The 20381-nt window shown below is 34.8% G+C and overlaps 1 protein-coding gene and 1 long non-coding RNA gene across 2 annotated transcripts; both read right to left on the reverse strand.

The window, feature by feature from the left end:
• Positions 1–3751: 3751 nt before the first annotated feature.
• Positions 3752–5774, reverse strand: LOC131025221 (uncharacterized). The gene is made up of 2 exons (XR_009102115.1): positions 5405–5774; positions 3752–4385 (listed from the first exon to the last, which is right to left on the reverse strand). It is a non-coding gene; the product is annotated as an uncharacterized LOC131025221 (long non-coding RNA).
• A 12662-nt stretch (positions 5775–18436) lies between these two features.
• On the reverse strand, positions 18437–19455 carry LOC131025222 (uncharacterized). Its single transcript, XM_057954879.1, has one exon. The coding sequence runs from the start codon at positions 19196–19198 to the stop codon at positions 18713–18715; it is 486 nt and encodes a 161-aa protein (XP_057810862.1). The 5' UTR covers positions 19199–19455; the 3' UTR covers positions 18437–18712.
• Positions 19456–20381: the final 926 nt, after the last annotated feature.

Genomic DNA, 20381 nt, shown 5'->3' on the forward strand with positions numbered 1-20381 from the left:
GTGATGTGCCAACCAATCCATTACTATATAGTCTATATTTGGAATTATAAATACAAAAAAAAAATATAAGTACATCATTAGAATATGAATTGAAATCCAATTTTGTGATACTAAAATATCATGTGATGTCTTCCAAATTTCTTTTGTTCATCTTTCTTTCATTTGTGGGAAGTGTTCTCTCTCTCTCTCTAATAGGAGTGTAGTGATTCCCTCCTACTGAATAAAGTGAGGTAGCATTCGTGTCGGCATATTTTATTTCACAATTTGGACCTAATTCAAACAAATAAAAGCTTTTACTACCACTATCGATATTTATTCTCTTACATATATACTATTAGTACTACAAATTAATATCATCGTGTGGCCCAGCCACTGCAGCTGATAAGATAATAATGATATATCCCCACACACCAAAAGAAAAATCACAATAAATGTGTCCAAGTGGTGGGCATATCTCAATTATGTTTTGGATCAGAAATCTTAAATTTAGATTCACATTTCACAGTATTTGGTAGCCATCTCCATCACCAAAATAATAATGACCTTGGCCGTTTATTTTGCATAATTAAATAAATATTTATTTTTAAAAGTAGAACTACTTCAATAATAAAAATAATTAAAAAATTTGGAATATTTTAAAATTTTAATTCAGCAAAATAAATAAAAAATTAATCTTATTATTTTTGTCTATCAACACCCCCTCAATCACCTATAATATAAGAGAATTACTTTATTCGTTATCACTGAAAAATATAATCCACTACTTTTCTTTTTGAGGGTATAAACTTCACAGTTACTTTTTATAATTCAATTTTATAAATACCTCTCTTTTACTAAAACCCCCCCACCTTATTGGCTCGTCCTTAAACTTTATAATTCAACTTTAATCATTCAATTTTTCAACTTTAACCATTTAATTTTATATGATGTGACCATTTATTCAATAAAAAAAGAATTTTTATCAAATATTTTATTAAATTCGTATCGAATCTATTACTACTTCTTATATTCTGCTTCACTTGACCAAGTTCTTTTCTTTACAATTATTTAGAAAAAGAAGATTATATTGTAAAAATGTGTAAAGACGTTTGAGCTAATATTTATTATACTAGTAAAAATTAATTATAAAAAAAAAAACAGATCAAGTCAAATGAAACAACAAAAAAAAAATGACAGACCAAATGAATATATTTGTCATGGATAGAGATATTATTCAATTAGTAATTTTACATATGAGAAATCTAATTATGTTGTACTCCATTTTTTCTTTGAGATTTTTTTAATAACATAAATAGTTTGTACTAAAATTGTTTTGTTAATATTTTTTTAATTTAGTTAAAGATTTGAAATTAGGAGTATTAATTTTGAAAAAAAAAAAAGAGCATTATGAAACATACTCCGTATTATTGAAGGCTTCTAGAGGGACCACCGCAATAGGGCCTGTTTGGATGTTTCCCAGTTCTACTATGTGTTGTATTTGCGGGCCCCATTTTATTTACTTTCAAAAACGCTCCTTCATTTGGAAACAAAAAACTGTTTGGTATGATACTAAAAAAGAATACAAAAAATCACAATTATTTATTTGCATTTTAGTCCCCCCCAAAAAAATGAATTATCAAACTATCATTTTTGTTAATACTAAATACATATATGAACATTATAAATAACTATAATATGTCTCACATTTGGATTTTGCAGTGCCTCAATTTTGCCAATTAAACTAAGTACTCCCTCCGTCCCATTAAGCAAGTCTCCTTGCTTTTGGGCACGGGAATTAAGGAGAGTTGAATTAGATGTAAAAGTAGTAGGGACCACAGAATTAGTGCTTTATTTAATGTTATTTTATTAACTAATTAAAGTGACTAATAAAATGTCTTTTAAATTAATTCAACAATTTAAATTAATTTTAAAATGCTTTATTTAATGTGATTGAATTGTTTATTAGATTAACTATGAATTGGGAACAGTAACTGTTGCTAAAACACGGCAAAATAGAGGGAAAAAAAAGGCGGCAGAAATGGTGGGCCAAACTTAATCATTTCATTCCATAAATTTGAAATTGCTACAACATCAGCTATATATACAGAGCATATTTGGGAATCACCCAAGCACAAATAATCATGAACATATTTGGGAATCACCCAAAATTAATCAGGGAAAACAGATTTGGGAATCACCCAAGCAGAAATAAGCATGAGCCCAAGGAAAGATCTCACCGGAAACAGAATTGGGAACATATGTGCGAGCATCCGTAGGTGGGCTTTGGATGCAGTGGGCCACCACTCGTTCGGTTCCTCCAAGATCGCCTCCAATTCCTCCGAGTTCGCCTCCAATTCCTCCGAGATCGCCAGACCTCTAGGGTTTTCCTCGCTCAGAAAGTCAGATCCCCAAGCTTCATGACAGAGAAGGTCGAAATCCCCGAGTTCGCCAGACCTCATTCTCGTTTTCATCCTTGCGGGCCGTCGGATGATCGGAGGTCGAAACGGAGGAGAAGGAGTATCAGGTACCTCATACTCTCGGACGCCCTCGCTCTCTGACGCGCCACCACCACGCTCCTCAGGCGACGCCGGCAACGTCTCCGACAGGGAGAAAGGGAAAAACACGGGCGGTGGATCACCCCACAACGACAGAGAATCTTCGGTGTCGGGAATGACTTCGTCGCTCAGATATTCCTTCCAACCATACGAAGGGTTCATCACGGCGGAGGAGAAGAACGGAGAAAGGCGGCGGACTCAAAGAATGGAGGAAGACGACGAGCCTTAGGGTTTTCCCACAGAAGCGGGCGGCGCTTGATTTCAGAGAGAGAGGACGAAGATAGAGATAGAGAGAGAGAGAGTGAGAGTGAGAGATAGATAGGCAATAGATAGGGAGAGAGAGAATTGTTAATTTAACTAATTGTATCTTAATTTTTGCCAAAAAGGGAAAGGAGACTTGAATATTGGGACGGCCCAAAAAGGAATAGGAGACTTGAATATTGGGACGGAGGGAGTATATTTTATCGATTGCTCAATTAAATTAATTTTTGATCTATTTGTGATCTCTTCAAGTAAAATTTTCTTATTCTCTTCAAAAAAAATATATATATATATTATTCTCTCAATAAATTTAAATTAACTAAACTTCTCCTTTAAGACGATTGTACCATGCAGCCCGTGTCAATCCACACCTGTCCCAATCCATCTGGCAATGTATTATTTTTTGTTATTAAAAGTATCATTAGTAATTTATCATTTATTTTTATTCAAAGCACCAGTAGTAAAATATCATTTACATTAAAGAAAAATGTAACACCCTAATCTAATTAAGGAGTTAAATATAAAATTTAAATAAATATTTAATGCGGAAGTCTTTTAAAATAATTTAAAACTCACTTTTAAAATAAATATTTTCGAAAATAATTTTAAGAAAAAGAAATCTTTAAATAAAATTGGTTTTTAAAAGCACTTTTAAAACGATTTATAAGATATCAAAATTTTCAATAATGTATTCAAATATAAAACTTGATTTTAAATTCATAAATTTAAACAACTTTATTTTCAAAGCACGACATGAAGATGTCAGAAAAATAATTAACTAATTAATAAAACTTTTACTAAGGAAAAACTCTAAGTATAAAATAATATCTTTTTTTTAGCAGCGGAAAATATAACAAAATAAAATCTTTATATGATTAAAAATTATGTATGTATCCATGTATATATTTTCGTAAAGATGTAAATTCTTAAATAAATATTTGAAATGAATTTAAATATAAATTAAACAAGTCATGACATTAAAATAATATAACAACATTTATTTAGACAAATCACACACAAATCTCAAATAGTATAGAATTTCAGAGTTTACATAACCAAAAAATATCACATGAAATAACATAATATGTTTTAAGAAACATTTATTTTAAATAGATTCGACGCGCCCATTCGACTCTCCACGCGCCTCCGATATCAATCACCTGAAACTGTTGAATATGGGATGAGCATACAGGGTACACTCAGTGTGGGAACATGCAATAATTGTCCATGTTAATAAAATGGTAACACATATTGTCATAACGTAACATAACTTCCATACGCACTGTGGCAACTCCAAGGACTTTAATGTCCCGGACCCTATATATGGATCCCTGGCGACAATATAATGGTTGCAACCCTGTAACGTGAAATCGCATTGTGGCATACCAAGGACGGTGAAGTCCTGGACCAATTATGCTGGCCCCTAGCGATAAATATTTTTACAACACATACGGTAAACACATAATATTAAAATGGACAAATATTAACCACGTGCATGTACTGAAATAAATCCCACACCTGAAACTTGAACTTTTGAGCTTTGAAAATTAACTGCAAGAATTTAAAGTTCACATCCTAGTCGCGCCGCACCTAGTCAGATAAATTCAAATAATTAACATAAGGGCCTATTTGAACTTTTAGGAAAATAATATAAACTATAGGATCATTTAAAAATAATTGATCTAATAAATTTAAGTAGTAAAATATATTTTCTTATGAAAAAATATGGGTTGATATTTATTTTAAAAACAAATATAACCTATTTAAAATAAAATCCTGCAGCCCATTAAGAAATTAAAGGTTGAGTCCAAACATTTTTAATAAAACTTAAACCCATTAATAATAAAACTAACTAAAGCCCAAACCCATCTAAAAATCCCTAATTTAAATTCACACACCACAACACCCTCACAAACACACACATCCAGCCGCTCTCTTCTCTCTCTCTCTCGCTCACTCTTCCCCTTCCCGACTCTCTCTCTCCTTCGGCCTCCTGTCGCCGCGCCACCGGACGGCAGCGCCGTCGCCGGATCCGGCAGCTCTGCCTCCTCTCCCTTTCCCCCTTCTTCCTATCTCCCTTCTTCCCTTATCTCTTGCCCTCGCCTCTCATCCCCCTCTGTCCTTCTCTTCGCCGCCTGCCAGTGCCACCGCCCCGTCCTCATCTCCTTTACCTCCTGTCCGACAGCAGCAGCGGGGCTGCCATCGCCGCCCTCTGCGTTGACAGCAGCACCGCCCCGCCACTTGCTCCGTCTGTCCGTCCGAAACAGTACGGCAGCGGCCGAGAGCACAGCACCGCCGCCCCTGCCTCTCTCCGCCGGCCGCCGCCTTCCGCCAGCAACAGCGTACGACGGCGCTATTCCACCGTCCCTCCCCCTGTTCTATGCCACAAACTCCATCTCCAGTTTCTTCTCCTATTTTTCCCTTTTCTATGTAATTAATAATATATTTGTTCTATTTGATTTCCTTATAGAATTACAGAAAATGGATGTATGCATGTTTTGATTCGAAAACAGAATTCTGTTGTAAGGTTTTGTTTGTTTTCTGTAAATTGAAAGAAAGCATAGATCTTTGCATATGAAAATAAAACTATACAAGTTTATGAGAATTACCGATGGAGATTCGGCAGTGGGAAGAAACAGGATGAATCTTAAAAGACTGAATTTGTTTTGTTGATTTGTGAATTTGAGGATGATACAATGAGGTTTAAATAGATTGAATTTACTTGTTCGTCAACTACTGTGTGAAAGAAATCAAAGTTTGCTGCGGTAGAAATCAAAGTTTGAAATCAAAGTTTGTTGTTGTGTTGATCAAATCTTACATGCTGCTGTGTTTATCAAATATTACGGAAAGAAATCAAATTTGGCTGGCTGAAAATGGAAAACAAATTGTGGTTTCTTGAGAAAGGAAACACGTATTGCAGTCACAAGCTGAAAATGGAAAACAAATTGTGGCTTCTTGAGAAAGGAAACACGTATTGCAGTCACAAGATTAGGAAACGGTACAAACAAAAGAATTATTCCATTAAGCTATTAAAATGTTATGGGCTCTTTTAAAAATCTAGCCCAAAAAGTAATTAAATAAATAAGTAATTATGGCCCAATATAGATGAGCTAAATAGGTTGCAAATAGTTTATTTAGGCCCAAATTCATATTAAAAGAATATTTGGGAAAATAAATTTCTATTTTTTTTATAGATATAATTTATAGTTCAAAGTCACATCTAACTAGCGGCGCGATTAGATAATTCATGACATAGACTAAAGTTTTAAATAACCTCACAATTTAAATATAAAATGCTTCAAAATAATTTAAATATGAAATAATTCAAAACAAAAATTTAAATGAATTATTTGGTTTCGGGCTGTTACAACCCTACCCACTTAAATAAAATTTCGTCCTCGAAATTTAACTTACTTGGTTCTAACTGGGGATATCGAGCTAGAATTTCTTCTTCACGTTCCCAAGTAGCTTCATCAGGTCCGTGCCTAGTCCATTGAATTTTGACTAAGGTATTTCTTTACCTCGCAAGACCTTTACTTTTCGATCTAATATAACACTTGGCTCTTCTTCGTATGTAAGGTCCTTGTTGATTTGGAGATTTTCATAATGGACGATGTGACTAGGATCGTGCAGATACTTTCGCAACATGGAGACGTGAAACACATTGTGCACTGCTGACAATTCTGGTGTTAAAGCTAGACGATAGGCAACATCACCTATGCGTTCTAGGATTTCAAACGGTCCAATAAATCGAGGTCTCAATTTTCCTTTCTTCCCGAATCGTAGAACTCCTTTCATTGGTGCTACTTTGATAAATACTTTTTCGCCAACGTCGAAATATAACTCCTTTCTTCTGCGATCTGCATAAGATTTTTGTCGATCCTGCGCCATTTTAATCCTCTCCTTTATCTTTTCAATGACCTCAACCGTCTTCTCAATGATTTCCGGACCTAACACTTTTCGTTCACCAACTTCGTCCCAATATAATGGCGATCTACACTTTCTCCCATATAATGCCTCATACGGAGCCATTCTAAGAGTTGTTTGAAAACTGTTGTTGTATGCAAATTCGATTAATGGTAGATGAGTTTCCCAAGTGCCTCCAATATCCATGATACTAGTCCGCAACATGTCTTCCAAAATTTGTATAGTCCTTTCGGATTGTCCGTCTGATTGAGGATGATATGCTGTTGAAAAGTTAAGTTTAGTTCCCATAGCTGCGTGTAAGCTTTTCCAAAATCTAGATGTAAATCTTGGATCTCGATCAGAGACAATAGATACTGGCACTCCATGTAGTCTAACCACCTCTTGAACATACAGTCTCGCCAATTGGTCCATTGAGTATGTCATTTTTACTGGAATGAAGTGTGCGGACTTAGTGAGTCGATCTACAACTACCCAAACTGCATCGTGTCCATGTGTTGTTCTTGGAAGTCTCACCACGAAGTCCATCGTAATGTGTTCCCATTTCCATTCGGGTATCTCCAATGGATTTAGTAATCCCGACGGTCGTTGATGTTCAGCTTTCACTTGTTGACATGTCATACATCTTCCAACATACTCAGCTATTGACCTCTTCATCCCTCTCCACCAAAATATATTTCGAAGATCTTTGTACATCTTGGTGCTTCCTGGGTGTGCTGTGTAAGTCGTGCTGTGTGCCTCATCCAAAATTTCTCTTAGTAATTCTTTATCCTTAGGGACGCAAATTCTCCCTGCATATGTAAGTGTTCCATCACTTGCCAATGAGAAGCTTGTATTATTGTCTTTTAACCGCTTACTTTTCATTTTCTGGAGGAAGCTGTTGGTCTCCTGCGCTTTTCTAATACGATCACGCAATGTAGGTTTAACAACTAGTGCTGCAAGCGTAGCCTCTGGGGTATTTGGGCTAACCACCTCGAGATTCATCATTTCAAATTCTTTTATCAAGGTTTCTTGTTGAGTTATCATTGAGGCTAGTTGTCCTTCTCCTTTTCTGCTAAGTGCATCGGCCACCACATTAGCCTTTCCAGGGTGATACTGTATGGTACAATCATAATCCTTCACGAGTTCTAGCCACCTTCTTTGCCTCATATTCAACTCCTTTTGCGTGAAGAAATATTTCAAACTCTTATGATCTGTGAAGATCTCACATTTTCCCCCATACAAGTAATGTCTCCAAATCTTTAGCGCGTGCACTACGGCTGCTAGCTCCAAATCATGCGTAGGGTAGTTATGTTCGTGCGTCTTCAACTGCCTTGACGCGTAAGCGATAACCTTTCCTTTCTGCATTAAAACACATCCCAGACCTTGCTTCGAGGCGTCGGTATAGATGACGAAATTTCCTGATTCATCGGGTATGGTTAACACTGGTGCTGTTGTTAACCTTCTTTTCAATTCCTGAAAACTCTGCTCGCATTGATCAGTCCACTTGAACACGACTCTTTTTCTGGTTAATTGTGTCATTGAGCCTGCTATCTTTGAAAATCCCTCGATGAATCTTCTATAATAACCAGCGAGCCCTAAGAAACTTCTCACTTCACTGGCGTTGGTAGGTGCCTTCCAGTTATTTACAGCTTCCACCTTCGCTGGGTCCACCTTAATTCCATTAGCACTCACCACATGACCGAGAAAGACAACTCGATCTAGCCAAAATTCACACTTCTTAAATTTGGCGTAGAGTTTCTCATTTCGTAAGGTTTCCAAAGTGATTCTGAGATGTTCTTTGTGTTGCGCTTTGTCCTTAGAATATATCAGAATGTCATCAATGAATACTATGACAAACTTATCCAAATAAGGATGGAAAACGAGGTTCATCAAATCCATAAATACCGCAGGGGCGTTTGTTAAACCAAAAGGCATGACTGCGAATTCGTAATGGCCATATCTCGTTCGAAAAGCCGTCTTTGGTATATCACCTTCCTTTATTTTGAGTTGGTGATAACCCGACCTCAAATCGATTTTTGAAAACACTCCTGCTCCTTTCAACTGATCGAATAAATCCTCTATCCTTGGCAGAGGATACTTGTTCTTGATGGTGAGTTGATTGAGTTCTCGATAGTCGATACACATCCGCATCGTTCCGTCTTTCTTCTTGACAAACAAGACTGGTGCTCCCCAGGGTGATACACTTGGTCGAATAAACCCTAGGTCCAAAAGTTCTTGCAATTGTGTCTTCAATTCCTCCAATTCCTTTGGTGCCATTCTATACGGTGCTTTCGAAACAGGCGCTACTCCAGGTAACAAATCGATCGTAAACTCTACTTGCCTATCAGGTGGTATTCCAGGTAGATTTTCGGGGAAAACATCGGGGAATTCGCATACTACTGGAACATTTTCAAGGGTGAGTTCATCATTTTCCTTGCCTACTATGCTCACCAAATAAGCGTTGCAGCCTCCTTTATTCAATATCTTCATCGCCTTCATAGCAGATATCACCATGGGCATTTTCCTTAACTTTGATCCTTGAATAGCAACTTCTTTCTCCCCTGGTATTTTGAACACGACTTCTCTTTCGCGGCACTTAATTGTTGCATGGTTTCGACTTAACCAATCCATCCCCAGAATCACATCGAAATCGTGCATTTCGATAAGGTATAAGTCAGCTTCAAGCTTTCTATTCCTAAAATTCAAGGAAATTTTTCTAGCAATCCTATTAGTCTTAATGGATTCTCCAGAGGGAATACTTATGTTCAAGTCTAAGTTCTCTACCTCCCAAATGATCTTATTCTTTTGACAAAACTTAAGGGAAATAAATGAGTGTGAAGCTCCAGAATCAAATAGAACAACAGCAGGTGTTCCTGATATAATTAGCGTACCCGTCATTGTGTTGTCATCCTCAACTTCTTCTTGTTGTTTTAAGGAAAAGAAACGAGCATTTCCTTTTCTTTCTGGCTCTTTGCCACTTCCTTTGTTTAGCCCAACGTTCATTCTCCCTTCTAGCACATTCCGCTTGTTCTTAGGACAAGTACTCGATGTATGTCCCGGTTCATGGCAAAAGAAGCAAACTCCTTTTCCCCACAGACATTCTCCATTGTGGAACTTTCCACACTTCTGACATTGTGGTTTGGTTACTTGTGTGTTTGCACTGGTGTTACCGCCAAATTTCGACCTCTTATCTTGGAAGTTTCCTCCACTTTGGTTAGGATTTTCCCATCTCCTCTTTATTGGTTGATTTGTCGATTTTGATGTAGGATGGTTTGTTCCAAGAGCCGTGCCCACTTCTTCCGCTCGCTTAACCAGGTCGCTGAAATCGTCAATCACATGTGCAGCCATAATTCCTTTGATGTCAATTCTTAACCCTTTTCTGAACCTAGCGATCATCTTATCTTCTGTATCAACTAGGTGTGGAGCAAAACGGGCCAACTCATTGAATTTCCTTTCATACTCCTCTATAGTCATATTCCCTTGTTTCAACTCAAAGAACTCGGTCTCCTTCTTTTCTCTGAATGAGAGGGGAAAGTATTTATTCATTATCACATCCTTGAAATTTTTCCAATTTAGAACATTGCGATCTTCCTCTCCCAACAAGCGATAGAAATGTTTCCACCATTGTCGAGCGTCCTCTTTGAGTTGAAAAACAGCGCATGAAACTTTCTGCTCATCACTACAGTTGATGTGAGTGAAGATACGTTCAAGCTCTTCCAACCACTCTTCGGCTGCTAGTGGTCCATCACGTCCATTGAATCGTGGTGGATTATAGTTCCGAAATCGCTCTACAGCTTGATCTATCGTGTTAGAGGTTCGGTTTAGGTCGGTTTGGGTAGCCTGAGTTTGGGCCTGCTGTTGGACAAAACCCTGTAAAGCGCTCAAGAATTGACTCATGAAGTCTCCTCCATTTGTTGGATGAGTTCGTCCTGCTTCTGCTTCGTGATTAGTATTTGAACTCTCGGCGTTGTGGGACTGTGCGCGTGTATTCCTCATTGTTCTATATTCAAAGGCACTATCAGTTTCTATTCTACACTCGCTTGAGAGAATGATACTAAAAGAAAATTCTAGGTTATTCGTAATTCGAGGACTATGTTCAAAAATAAATTTTTCCTGAATCATACTTTAACATCATGAACTGAAATAATTTCTGAAATAAATTCATTGCTGCAATTAATCTTCAACATAATAACTTGTATACTGAACTTTCTCATAATAACTTGCATAATGAACTTGAACTTTCTGATAATAACTTCAATTATTGCAGCAAATTTCAACATACTTTCAACGTAAACAATTTATACTCATCCCCATAAAAAAATACTTTGAAATACATTTACCTTGAAGTCGGAGCACGTAGAGGTCGAATGGATTTCTCACACATGACTTTTAAAAATTTTAAATAAAATATTTTTGCAGAGTCTACAGGAAAGTAGACCTGCTCTGATACCATGCTGTAACACCCTAATCTAATTAAGGAGTTAAATATAAAATTTAAATAAATATTTAATGCGGAAGTCTTTTAAAATAATTTAAAACTCACTTTTAAAATAAATATTTTCGAAAATAATTTTAAGAAAAAGAAATCTTTAAATAAAATTGGTTTTTAAAAGCACTTTTAAAACGATTTATAAGATATCAAAATTTTCAATAATGTATTCAAATATAAAACTTGATTTTAAATTCATAAATTTAAACAACTTTATTTTCAAAGCACGACATGAAGATGTCAGAAAAATAATTAACTAATTAATAAAACTTTTACTAAGGAAAAACTCTAAGTATAAAATAATATCTTTTTTTTTTAGCAGCGGAAAATATAACAAAATAAAATCTTTATATGATTAAAAATTATGTATGTATCCATGTATATATTTTCGTAAAGATGTAAATTCTTAAATAAATATTTGAAATGAATTTAAATATAAATTAAACAAGTCATGACATTAAAATAATATAACAACATTTATTTAGACAAATCACACACAAATCTCAAATAGTATAGAATTTCAGAGTTTACATAACCAAAAAATATCACATGAAATAACATAATATGTTTTAAGAAACATTTATTTTAAATAGATTCGACGCGCCCATTCGACTCTCCACGCGCCTCCGATATCAATCACCTGAAACTGTTGAATATGGGATGAGCATACAGGGTACACTCAGTGTGGGAACATGCAATAATTGTCCATGTTAATAAAATGGTAACACATATTGTCATAACGTAACATAACTTCCATACGCACTGTGGCAACTCCAAGGACTTTAATGTCCCGGACCCTATATATGGATCCCTGGCGACAATATAATGGTTGCAACCCTTTAACGTGAAATCGCATTGTGGCATACCAAGGACGGTGAAGTCCTGGACCAATTATGCTGGCCCCTAGCGATAAATATTTTTACAACACATACGGTAAACACATAATATTAAAATGGACAAATATTAACCACGTGCATGTACTGAAATAAATCCCACACCTGAAACTTGAACTTTTGAGCTTTGAAAATTAACTGCAAGAATTTAAAGTTCACATCCTAGTCGCGCCGCACCTAGTCAGATAAATTCAAATAATTAACATAAGGGCCTATTTGAACTTTTAGGAAAATAATATAAACTATAGGATCATTTAAAAATAATTGATCTAATAAATTTAAGTAGTAAAATATATTTTCTTATGAAAAAATATGGGTTGATATTTATTTTAAAAACAAATATAACCTATTTAAAATAAAATCCTGCAGCCCATTAAGAAATTAAAGGTTGAGTCCAAACATTTTTAATAAAACTTAACCCATTAATAATAAAACTAACTAAAGCCCAAACCCATCTAAAAATCCCTAATTTAAATTCACACACCACAACACCCTCACAAACACACACATCCAGCCGCTCTCTTCTCTCTCTCTCTCTCGCTCACTCTTCCCCTTCCCGACTCTCTCTCTCCTTCGGCCTCCTGTCGCCGCGCCACTGGACGGCAGCGCCGTCGCCGGATCCGGCAGCTCTGCCTCCTCTCCCTTTCCCCCTTCTTCCTATCTCCCTTCTTCCCTTATCTCTTGCCCTCGCCTCTCATCCCCCTCTGTCCTTCTCTTCGCCGCCTGCCAGTGCCACCGCCCCGTCCTCATCTCCTTTACCTCCTGTCCGACAGCAGCAGCGGGGCTGCCATCGCCGCCCTCTGCGTTGACAGCAGCACCGCCCCGCCACTTGCTCCGTCTGTCCGTCCGAAACAGTACGGCAGCGGCCGAGAGCACAGCACCGCCGCCCCTGCCTCTCTCCGCCGGCCGCCGCCTTCCGCCAGCAACAGCGTACGACGGCGCTATTCCACCGTCCCTCCCCCTGTTCTATGCCACAAACTCCATCTCCAGTTTCTTCTCCTATTTTTCCCTTTTCTATGTAATTAATAATATATTTGTTCTATTTGATTTCCTTATAGAATTACAGAAAATGGATGTATGCATGTTTTGATTCGAAAACAGAATTCTGTTGTAAGGTTTTGTTTGTTTTCTGTAAATTGAAAGAAAGCATAGATCTTTGCATATGAAAATAAAACTATACAAGTTTATGAGAATTACCGATGGAGATTCGGCAGTGGGAAGAAACAGGATGAATCTTAAAAGACTGAATTTGTTTTGTTGATTTGTGAATTTGAGGATGATACAATGAGGTTTAAATAGATTGAATTTACTTGTTCGTCAACTACTGTGTGAAAGAAATCAAAGTTTGCTGCGGTAGAAATCAAAGTTTGAAATCAAAGTTTGTTGCTGTGTTGATCAAATCTTACGTGCTGCTGTGTTTATCAAATATTACGGAAAGAAATCAAATTTGGCTGGCTGAAAATGGAAAACAAATTGTGGTTTCTTGAGAAAGGAAACACGTATTGCAGTCACAAGCTGAAAATGGAAAACAAATTGTGGCTTCTTGAGAAAGGAAACACGTATTGCAGTCACAAGATTAGGAAACAGTACAAACAAAAGAATTATTCCATTAAGCTATTAAAATGTTATGGGCTCTTTTAAAAATCTAGCCCAAAAAGTAATTAAATAAATAAGTAATTATGGCCCAATATAGATGAGCTAAATAGGCTGCAAATAGTTTATTTAGGCCCAAATTCATATTAAAAGAATATTTGGGAAAATAAATTTCTATTTTTTTTTATAGATATAATTTATAGTTCAAAGTCACATCTAACTAGCGGCGCGATTAGATAATTCATGACATAGACTAAAGTTTTAAATAACCTCACAATTTAAATATAAAATGCTTCAAAATAATTTAAATATGAAATAATTCAAAACAAAAATTTAAATGAATTATTTGGTTTCGGGCTGTTACAAAAAATGTCAATTGTTATTAATAAAAAAGACTAATTTATATATATCATATTCATGTATATAGTTTTTATTTATTATTGATAAAAATGTCATTTATTTATTGAAATATCATTTATGTATATAATAATTCAATGGAACAATGTGAGGGCGGCAATTGACCTAGTGCGAATTAACCTAATCCGCATGAGTAAAATAATTGTTTAATCTTATGGGTTTGCAATCACGTGTGTTTCTTAGATTTTATATTAGACTATTATGAGTAAAATAATTATTATAATACATCTGATTTACCTATCCAATTACATATACCGCACACACAAAAAAATAGAAAACGTGCAACACAAAGTATCAATGAAAGTAACAACACTGAACACAAGAGTTGTTCACCCAGTTCGGTTAAACAACCTACGTCTGGGGGGCCACGCCCAGGGTAAATTATCAATTAGTGAAGATAAGACAGGATTTATGCGACAGACTCTCTAACCTTCTAGCCTCAATATCTTCACAAACTCTCATAACGATGAATAATTGAGAGAAGAACAACGTCAACTCTCTAAGTGTGAATGAACCTCACTCACCACCAACACCCACGAAAATAAGCTTTACCAACAGCCTGATAAAGGGAAAACAAGAAAAACCAACTCTCCCAACTTTGCTTACAAACGCATAAAGCAGCACACACAGTTCGTTCACTCACGTAAAGAACGAACTCATCACTCACAAGAAACACTCTTTATGAACTGCAAAGAAAGATCTCTTCGTCTTATATAGATGTGGCGATGGAAACCCTAGAAGAGATTATGTGAGCCATTGACTCTTCTTGATAACTCATTTCCTTCAATTTACCAAGGAGACGTGTGTAGAGGACTCAAGAACTATGTATATCAAAAGCTCACAATATACATTATTGTGAAGAGATAGAGTCAAATCCGAATTAAACTGTACTATAGTCGAAGTACCAACACCAATAGATTCTTTGAATGATATTTGTCTACATATATAATGCCAACACCAATAGATTCTTTGAATGATATTTGTCTACATATATAATGACAAGCATTAAAAGAGTATAACAAATACTCAACAGGTAGTAAAAAAAGATTAAAATATGAGATGAAATATTACTTTGGAACATATCCTAAAGCGATAAGCCACAACTAGACGTGCATAAATTAGTCAAGAACATTAACAAAAAAAAAAGAAGCAGCAAAAAAGCCGAAGCCCTCAAATCACGTCTCCATTATTTGCTAAACAATATTATTACCTAAGTAAACTAAGAATTTAGTTCGATTCGTATCATGATAGATATGATTGTATTTTAATAATCTATACAATAGGAGCAGACATAATGAATTTCAAAGCACTAACACAAAACCCATCATTGCACTACAGGTCAACTTCCCCTTTTTCACTCATTCTTTAAGGGAAGTAGTGTTTTATAAAAATAATTTCAATTCTTTATTCACAATTTACTTTAATTTAAGTTATTGATGTATACTAATAACTTTTAAAGTAGCTAAGCAACTCTCATTTATAAGAGATTTCGGGTGCTCTTGGGTACATTTAGGTGTATCGTACATTTGGATTTATCTGTATCCAGATTCTGACATGCATCTTGATCCAAACCTATATCCTAATTCAAATCGTATAAATGACGCTGTTTGTAATTGACACTATTCTGTTATACAAATGACACTATAATATTGCAAATGATACTGTGTATAATTGACACTATTCAGAAATATAAATGACACTTCCTGTAATTGACATTGTAAGATTTTAAATGACACTATAATATTTTAAATAACACTATAAGATTGAAAATGACACTATAATATTTTAAAATGTTACAGTGTCATTTATATAATTGAATAGTGTCAATTATAAACAGTGTCACTTGTATAACTGAATAGTGTCATTTGCACGATTCAGATCAGAATGCAGGTTTGAATTAACATGCGGGTCAAGATCTGGGTACGGGTCAACCTGGGTGTACGGTACATCCAGGTGTACAAGAGATTTTGAGATTAATCTCGCCCGCGTACAAGTAGTTTTCTTACTTTTAAATAGGTAACGGTCTCATCTGCGTACGGATAGTTTTTCCATCCTTGTGTAGTTTAGAGGTTTCGCCTGCGTGCGAATTATTTATTTGAATATATAATAGATAACTCTTATAATTGTTTTTAAAAAAGGGTTTTAAAGTATACCACATCATAACTTATTATTTATATTGATATTTTTTTTAGAGAGATTTATATTGACTATTAATGATAGTTCTTTTTAGCACTTTAAAGTGGCACACAGTTACACATTTTATTTGTTAGTTCAAACTCCGAAATTCAATAATCATTATATTGTATTATATATAAGAAATTATGACTATAATCATCAAATTTATAAAGTAGATAAGTCAAACAAAGTAAAAAAAATAAATGTCGTATCAGATGCAGGGATTTTTTTTATGCCAGATAACATGGAAAAATTAGATTCGAAAATTAAAAGTTTTGTGGTAAAAAAAAAGTTGGGAAAAGGTGATTCCCATTTCCTACGCTGTAATATTTCCATATATTACCAAACAAGGAATTTTGCTTCAAAATAAAAGACGTAACTACTTAGAAAAGAAACCGAATTTTGTGTATATATACAAAAAAGAAACCAAAAGATAAAAAAATAAAAAGGAAGGATAACGAAATATTTTCTTTTTGGAAAAAAAAAAGATTTAAGAAAGAAAGATATTTTTCATATTGGAAAATGGAATTGCTGTAAGGATTGTGACTTATAAAACAATGAATGAAAAGAAGAAAGAAAAAGAATTATTCTCCCTCATCTATAAGAGGACCAACGAATTTTGTGCATTCGCTTTCACATAAACTTATGTTTTTCTATTTGGTAAATGATACCCAAAATTTTCAATTACTTTTTAGTATTTCCACCATCATTACAAAAAAAAAAATTATTTGAGGCTTGGTAGTTATTACACGTGTCATAAAAATTAGTGTCATTTGATGATGTAGTTAATCACTAATAGTTATATTTTCAAACGCCACTAATTTTTATGACATGAATATTAGTTACCAAATCTCATATATCACTAATAAAAACTTTTTTTTTGAAGTGTGCATATTTGAAGGAAATTGAAAGAATTAATATATTAACAAAGGGGATGTCAATGGCAGACGTTACAATTTAGGGGGAAATTAATGATATTGTTTTTATTCCATAAGATCTTTTTCTACAATATATATCATTCAATCAGGTGAAAAAATTATCAGTCCAATAATTTAGCTGAATGCTATGTGCAACGAATTAAGCAATACTATTACTTGCTCGATTCACTGATATGTACATGTGAAAAAACACCAATAATTATACGCTCATGCAGATTTATTTCTCTAAACTATTCTCTTTTCTTCTCTCTCTTCTCTCTAACATAATTTAAGTTGTCTTTCACAATATTATAAACACAATTAATCAGATAGCAACTGAGCTCCTCCTCCAAATCCCACATCACTATTGTTGCAAAGAAAGAATCCTATAATGACGTTTACTTTATATAATTAATAAGATGTATGATTGAATATTTTTATTTTTAAATGTAGAATTTATCCAATGTCACTTCTTTCAATGGTTTTAAGTAATAAAAATAACCAAGGGTTTTAGAATATTCTAAAGTTTCAATTCATTTAAATAAACAATGAACTAATATTACTATTTTTATATATTAAAATTAATCTTAAAAGATAAACGCCACTAATTCTATAGGCTCTAAATAGTACTTTTAGACTTATAGTAACTCCATGAACAACCGCCATATTCTTTCGCCCTACTTATAATGACATAATATAAACGAGCAAAAAGATTAAGAATATGATGTTAAGAGTGTAAAGTGAGTATGGATCACTTATTTTATGTGTGTAGATTGGATAGAAACTATATACTATTATTTTTAGAAAGTGTTATTATAAATTAGACAAATTAAAAAGAAAAGTGTGTCATTATAATCAGGATGATTGAAGTATAATATTATTTCCTCGATCTTGCTTATAACATCTCAAAGAAATTAAACACGTAAATTAATGAAATGTAGATAAAGTAAATAAGGAGAGATACAGACAATATAGTGAAGAAGTAAATGAAAGAGAGATAGATAGGGTAGTGGAAAAAAGTAAATTAAGATAAAGTAAATAAAAAGAGAGATAGTGAGAGCAGTGAAAAAAATAAATGAAGATAAATTAAATGAGAAGATACACATAAAGAGTAAATAAAGTAGGAGTATTTTTTTTTTTAAATTGGAACTATTATAAATAGACATTCCGAAAAGGAAATTGAGGCATTATAAATACAATGAAAAGAGTAATAATTAGATAAATAAATAAATATGAGGGACAAAAAGCCGGTTCGTGTTAATCGATTCCACTCGCCATTTCATCTTTTACCAAAGCAGCAATAAAATGGAATAATTTTTCCTTTTTTTTCCAAATTCTACATCTTTAAAAATATTCTAATCTAAAAATTAAAGAAAAGAGGGGGGAACATATCCAATTCTACCAAAGAGGGGGGACCAAGATGAAAACCACCAAAAACGCCTCCAATATCTTCCTCCTTAATAATCTTTACACCCCTATATTTCCCACTAATTTCAAATCCCCCCCCCCCCAAAAAAAAGAGAAAATCTACATAAAGAGCTCCGACTGCAGAATCGCATAGTAGTTGGCCGCCACGTCATCAAATTCCCAGAGCCCATTATCGAAGAAATTAAACGAAATATTCTCATCAGATTTAATTAATCCGATATTAATAGTATCATTATTCAAATTCTCCTCAGACGAGTAATTCGGAATCCCGAGCTCGTCGTCGGAAGCTTCGAGAAGGTGCCTCATCACCGACTTCGCGCCGCCGTCGTCTTCCTCGGCAGCCTCCGGCTGCGGCGGCGGGGAATCGAATTCTGCGGCGGCGGCGGCGGCGGCGGCGGCGGAGGAGGAGAGCTCTTGCTCTAGGGTGGTGAATATGGCGGAGAGGTCCTGATTTTGTTCTAGGGTTTCTTCGTCGTCGTCGAGGAGAGAGAGAATGGTGGTGTAGGGTTTGTGGCGCTTCGAATTCGATGAATCTTCGAGGCCGGGGGTCTCTTGTCGGAGGCGTTTGGTTGGGGTTTCCGCCATCGGAGAGAGATGAGAGAGAGAGAGAGAGATGAGGAGAGAGAAGGGGGTTTGAAAGGTTTATATAGACAAATGGAGTCGCGGTCAAATGAGTGAAGTGTGTAAATGTGTAGATATGAATAATTAATTAGCTCTTCTCTCAGCTTTTTGGTGTGTGTGTGTGTGTGAGAGAGAGAGAGAGAGAGAGAGAGAGAGAGAGAAATTAATGCAAATGGAAAAAATTGGAGTGGTTTTGTAGTGGCTATCTTTTTTTAGTCGGCAGGTCCAAGCAGGCCTCGTGAGTCTCACTATATAATTGTTTATTTGGCAAAATCAACATAAATTTACACAGATTAAAAAATAAATTTATTTTTTGAAAAACATACTCCCTCCGTCAACCAAAAATATGTCACAATTTCCTTTTTCATCCGCCCACAAAAAATATGCCACTTCCATTTTTAGTAGTAGGGTCCACACCATTCCACTCACATTTAAAGTGGGACCCTTACTCCACTACTAACTTCACTCACATTTTATTAAAACTCGTGCCGAAAGTAAAGTGGCATATTTTTGGTGGACGGAAGGAGTAATTTATATTCAATTTTTATTTATTTATTCTCTATATATCATTTTTTACAAATATTAAATAAAATCGTTTTAGTAAAAGAATGTCCTAATGCAATTCTAATTATGCAACTGGACTAAAGTTTTAGATGATTGGTTTTGTGGAAGGGAGGGAGTTTATAGTATAACCTGTATATCACTAAGTGATACTCTCTCCGTCCCACTGTAAGTGAGACCTTTTTTTTTGTACGAAAATTAAGAAATATTTATTTTGTGTGGAGGTGAAAAAGTGTTTAAAAGAAAAAAAAATTACCCAAAAAGAAAAGAATTTCACTTACAGTGGGAAGTCTAAAATAGAAAGGGTCTCAAATACAGTAGGACGGAAGGAGTAGTATATTGTTATTATTGTGTGTGTGTTAATATGGTGATAACGTGGTTAATATTTAATGTCAAAAAATTTAAATTTGAGATTTGATCAGTTTATTGTCATGTGGGCTGCTAAAATATTTGTTTCTTCTACCGAAAAAATTGTCTATATCATCGTCTTTATTTGCGATGAGCTGGCTAAAGTCCATACTTGTAAATCATTTGTAAATTATATATATTTACAACAATGGTACAAACAATTGCTCCATATGTTTCA

This window comes from Salvia miltiorrhiza, chromosome 5 (genome assembly GCF_028751815.1).
Source record: "Salvia miltiorrhiza cultivar Shanhuang (shh) chromosome 5, IMPLAD_Smil_shh, whole genome shotgun sequence".
Taxonomy (NCBI): Eukaryota; Viridiplantae; Streptophyta; class Magnoliopsida; order Lamiales; family Lamiaceae; genus Salvia; species Salvia miltiorrhiza.

Excerpts from the sequence above, each read along its gene's own strand:
- LOC131025222 (XM_057954879.1), bottom strand. The coding sequence starts at position 19,198 with ATGGCGGAAACCCCAACCAAACGCCTCCGACAAGAGACCCCCGGCCTC.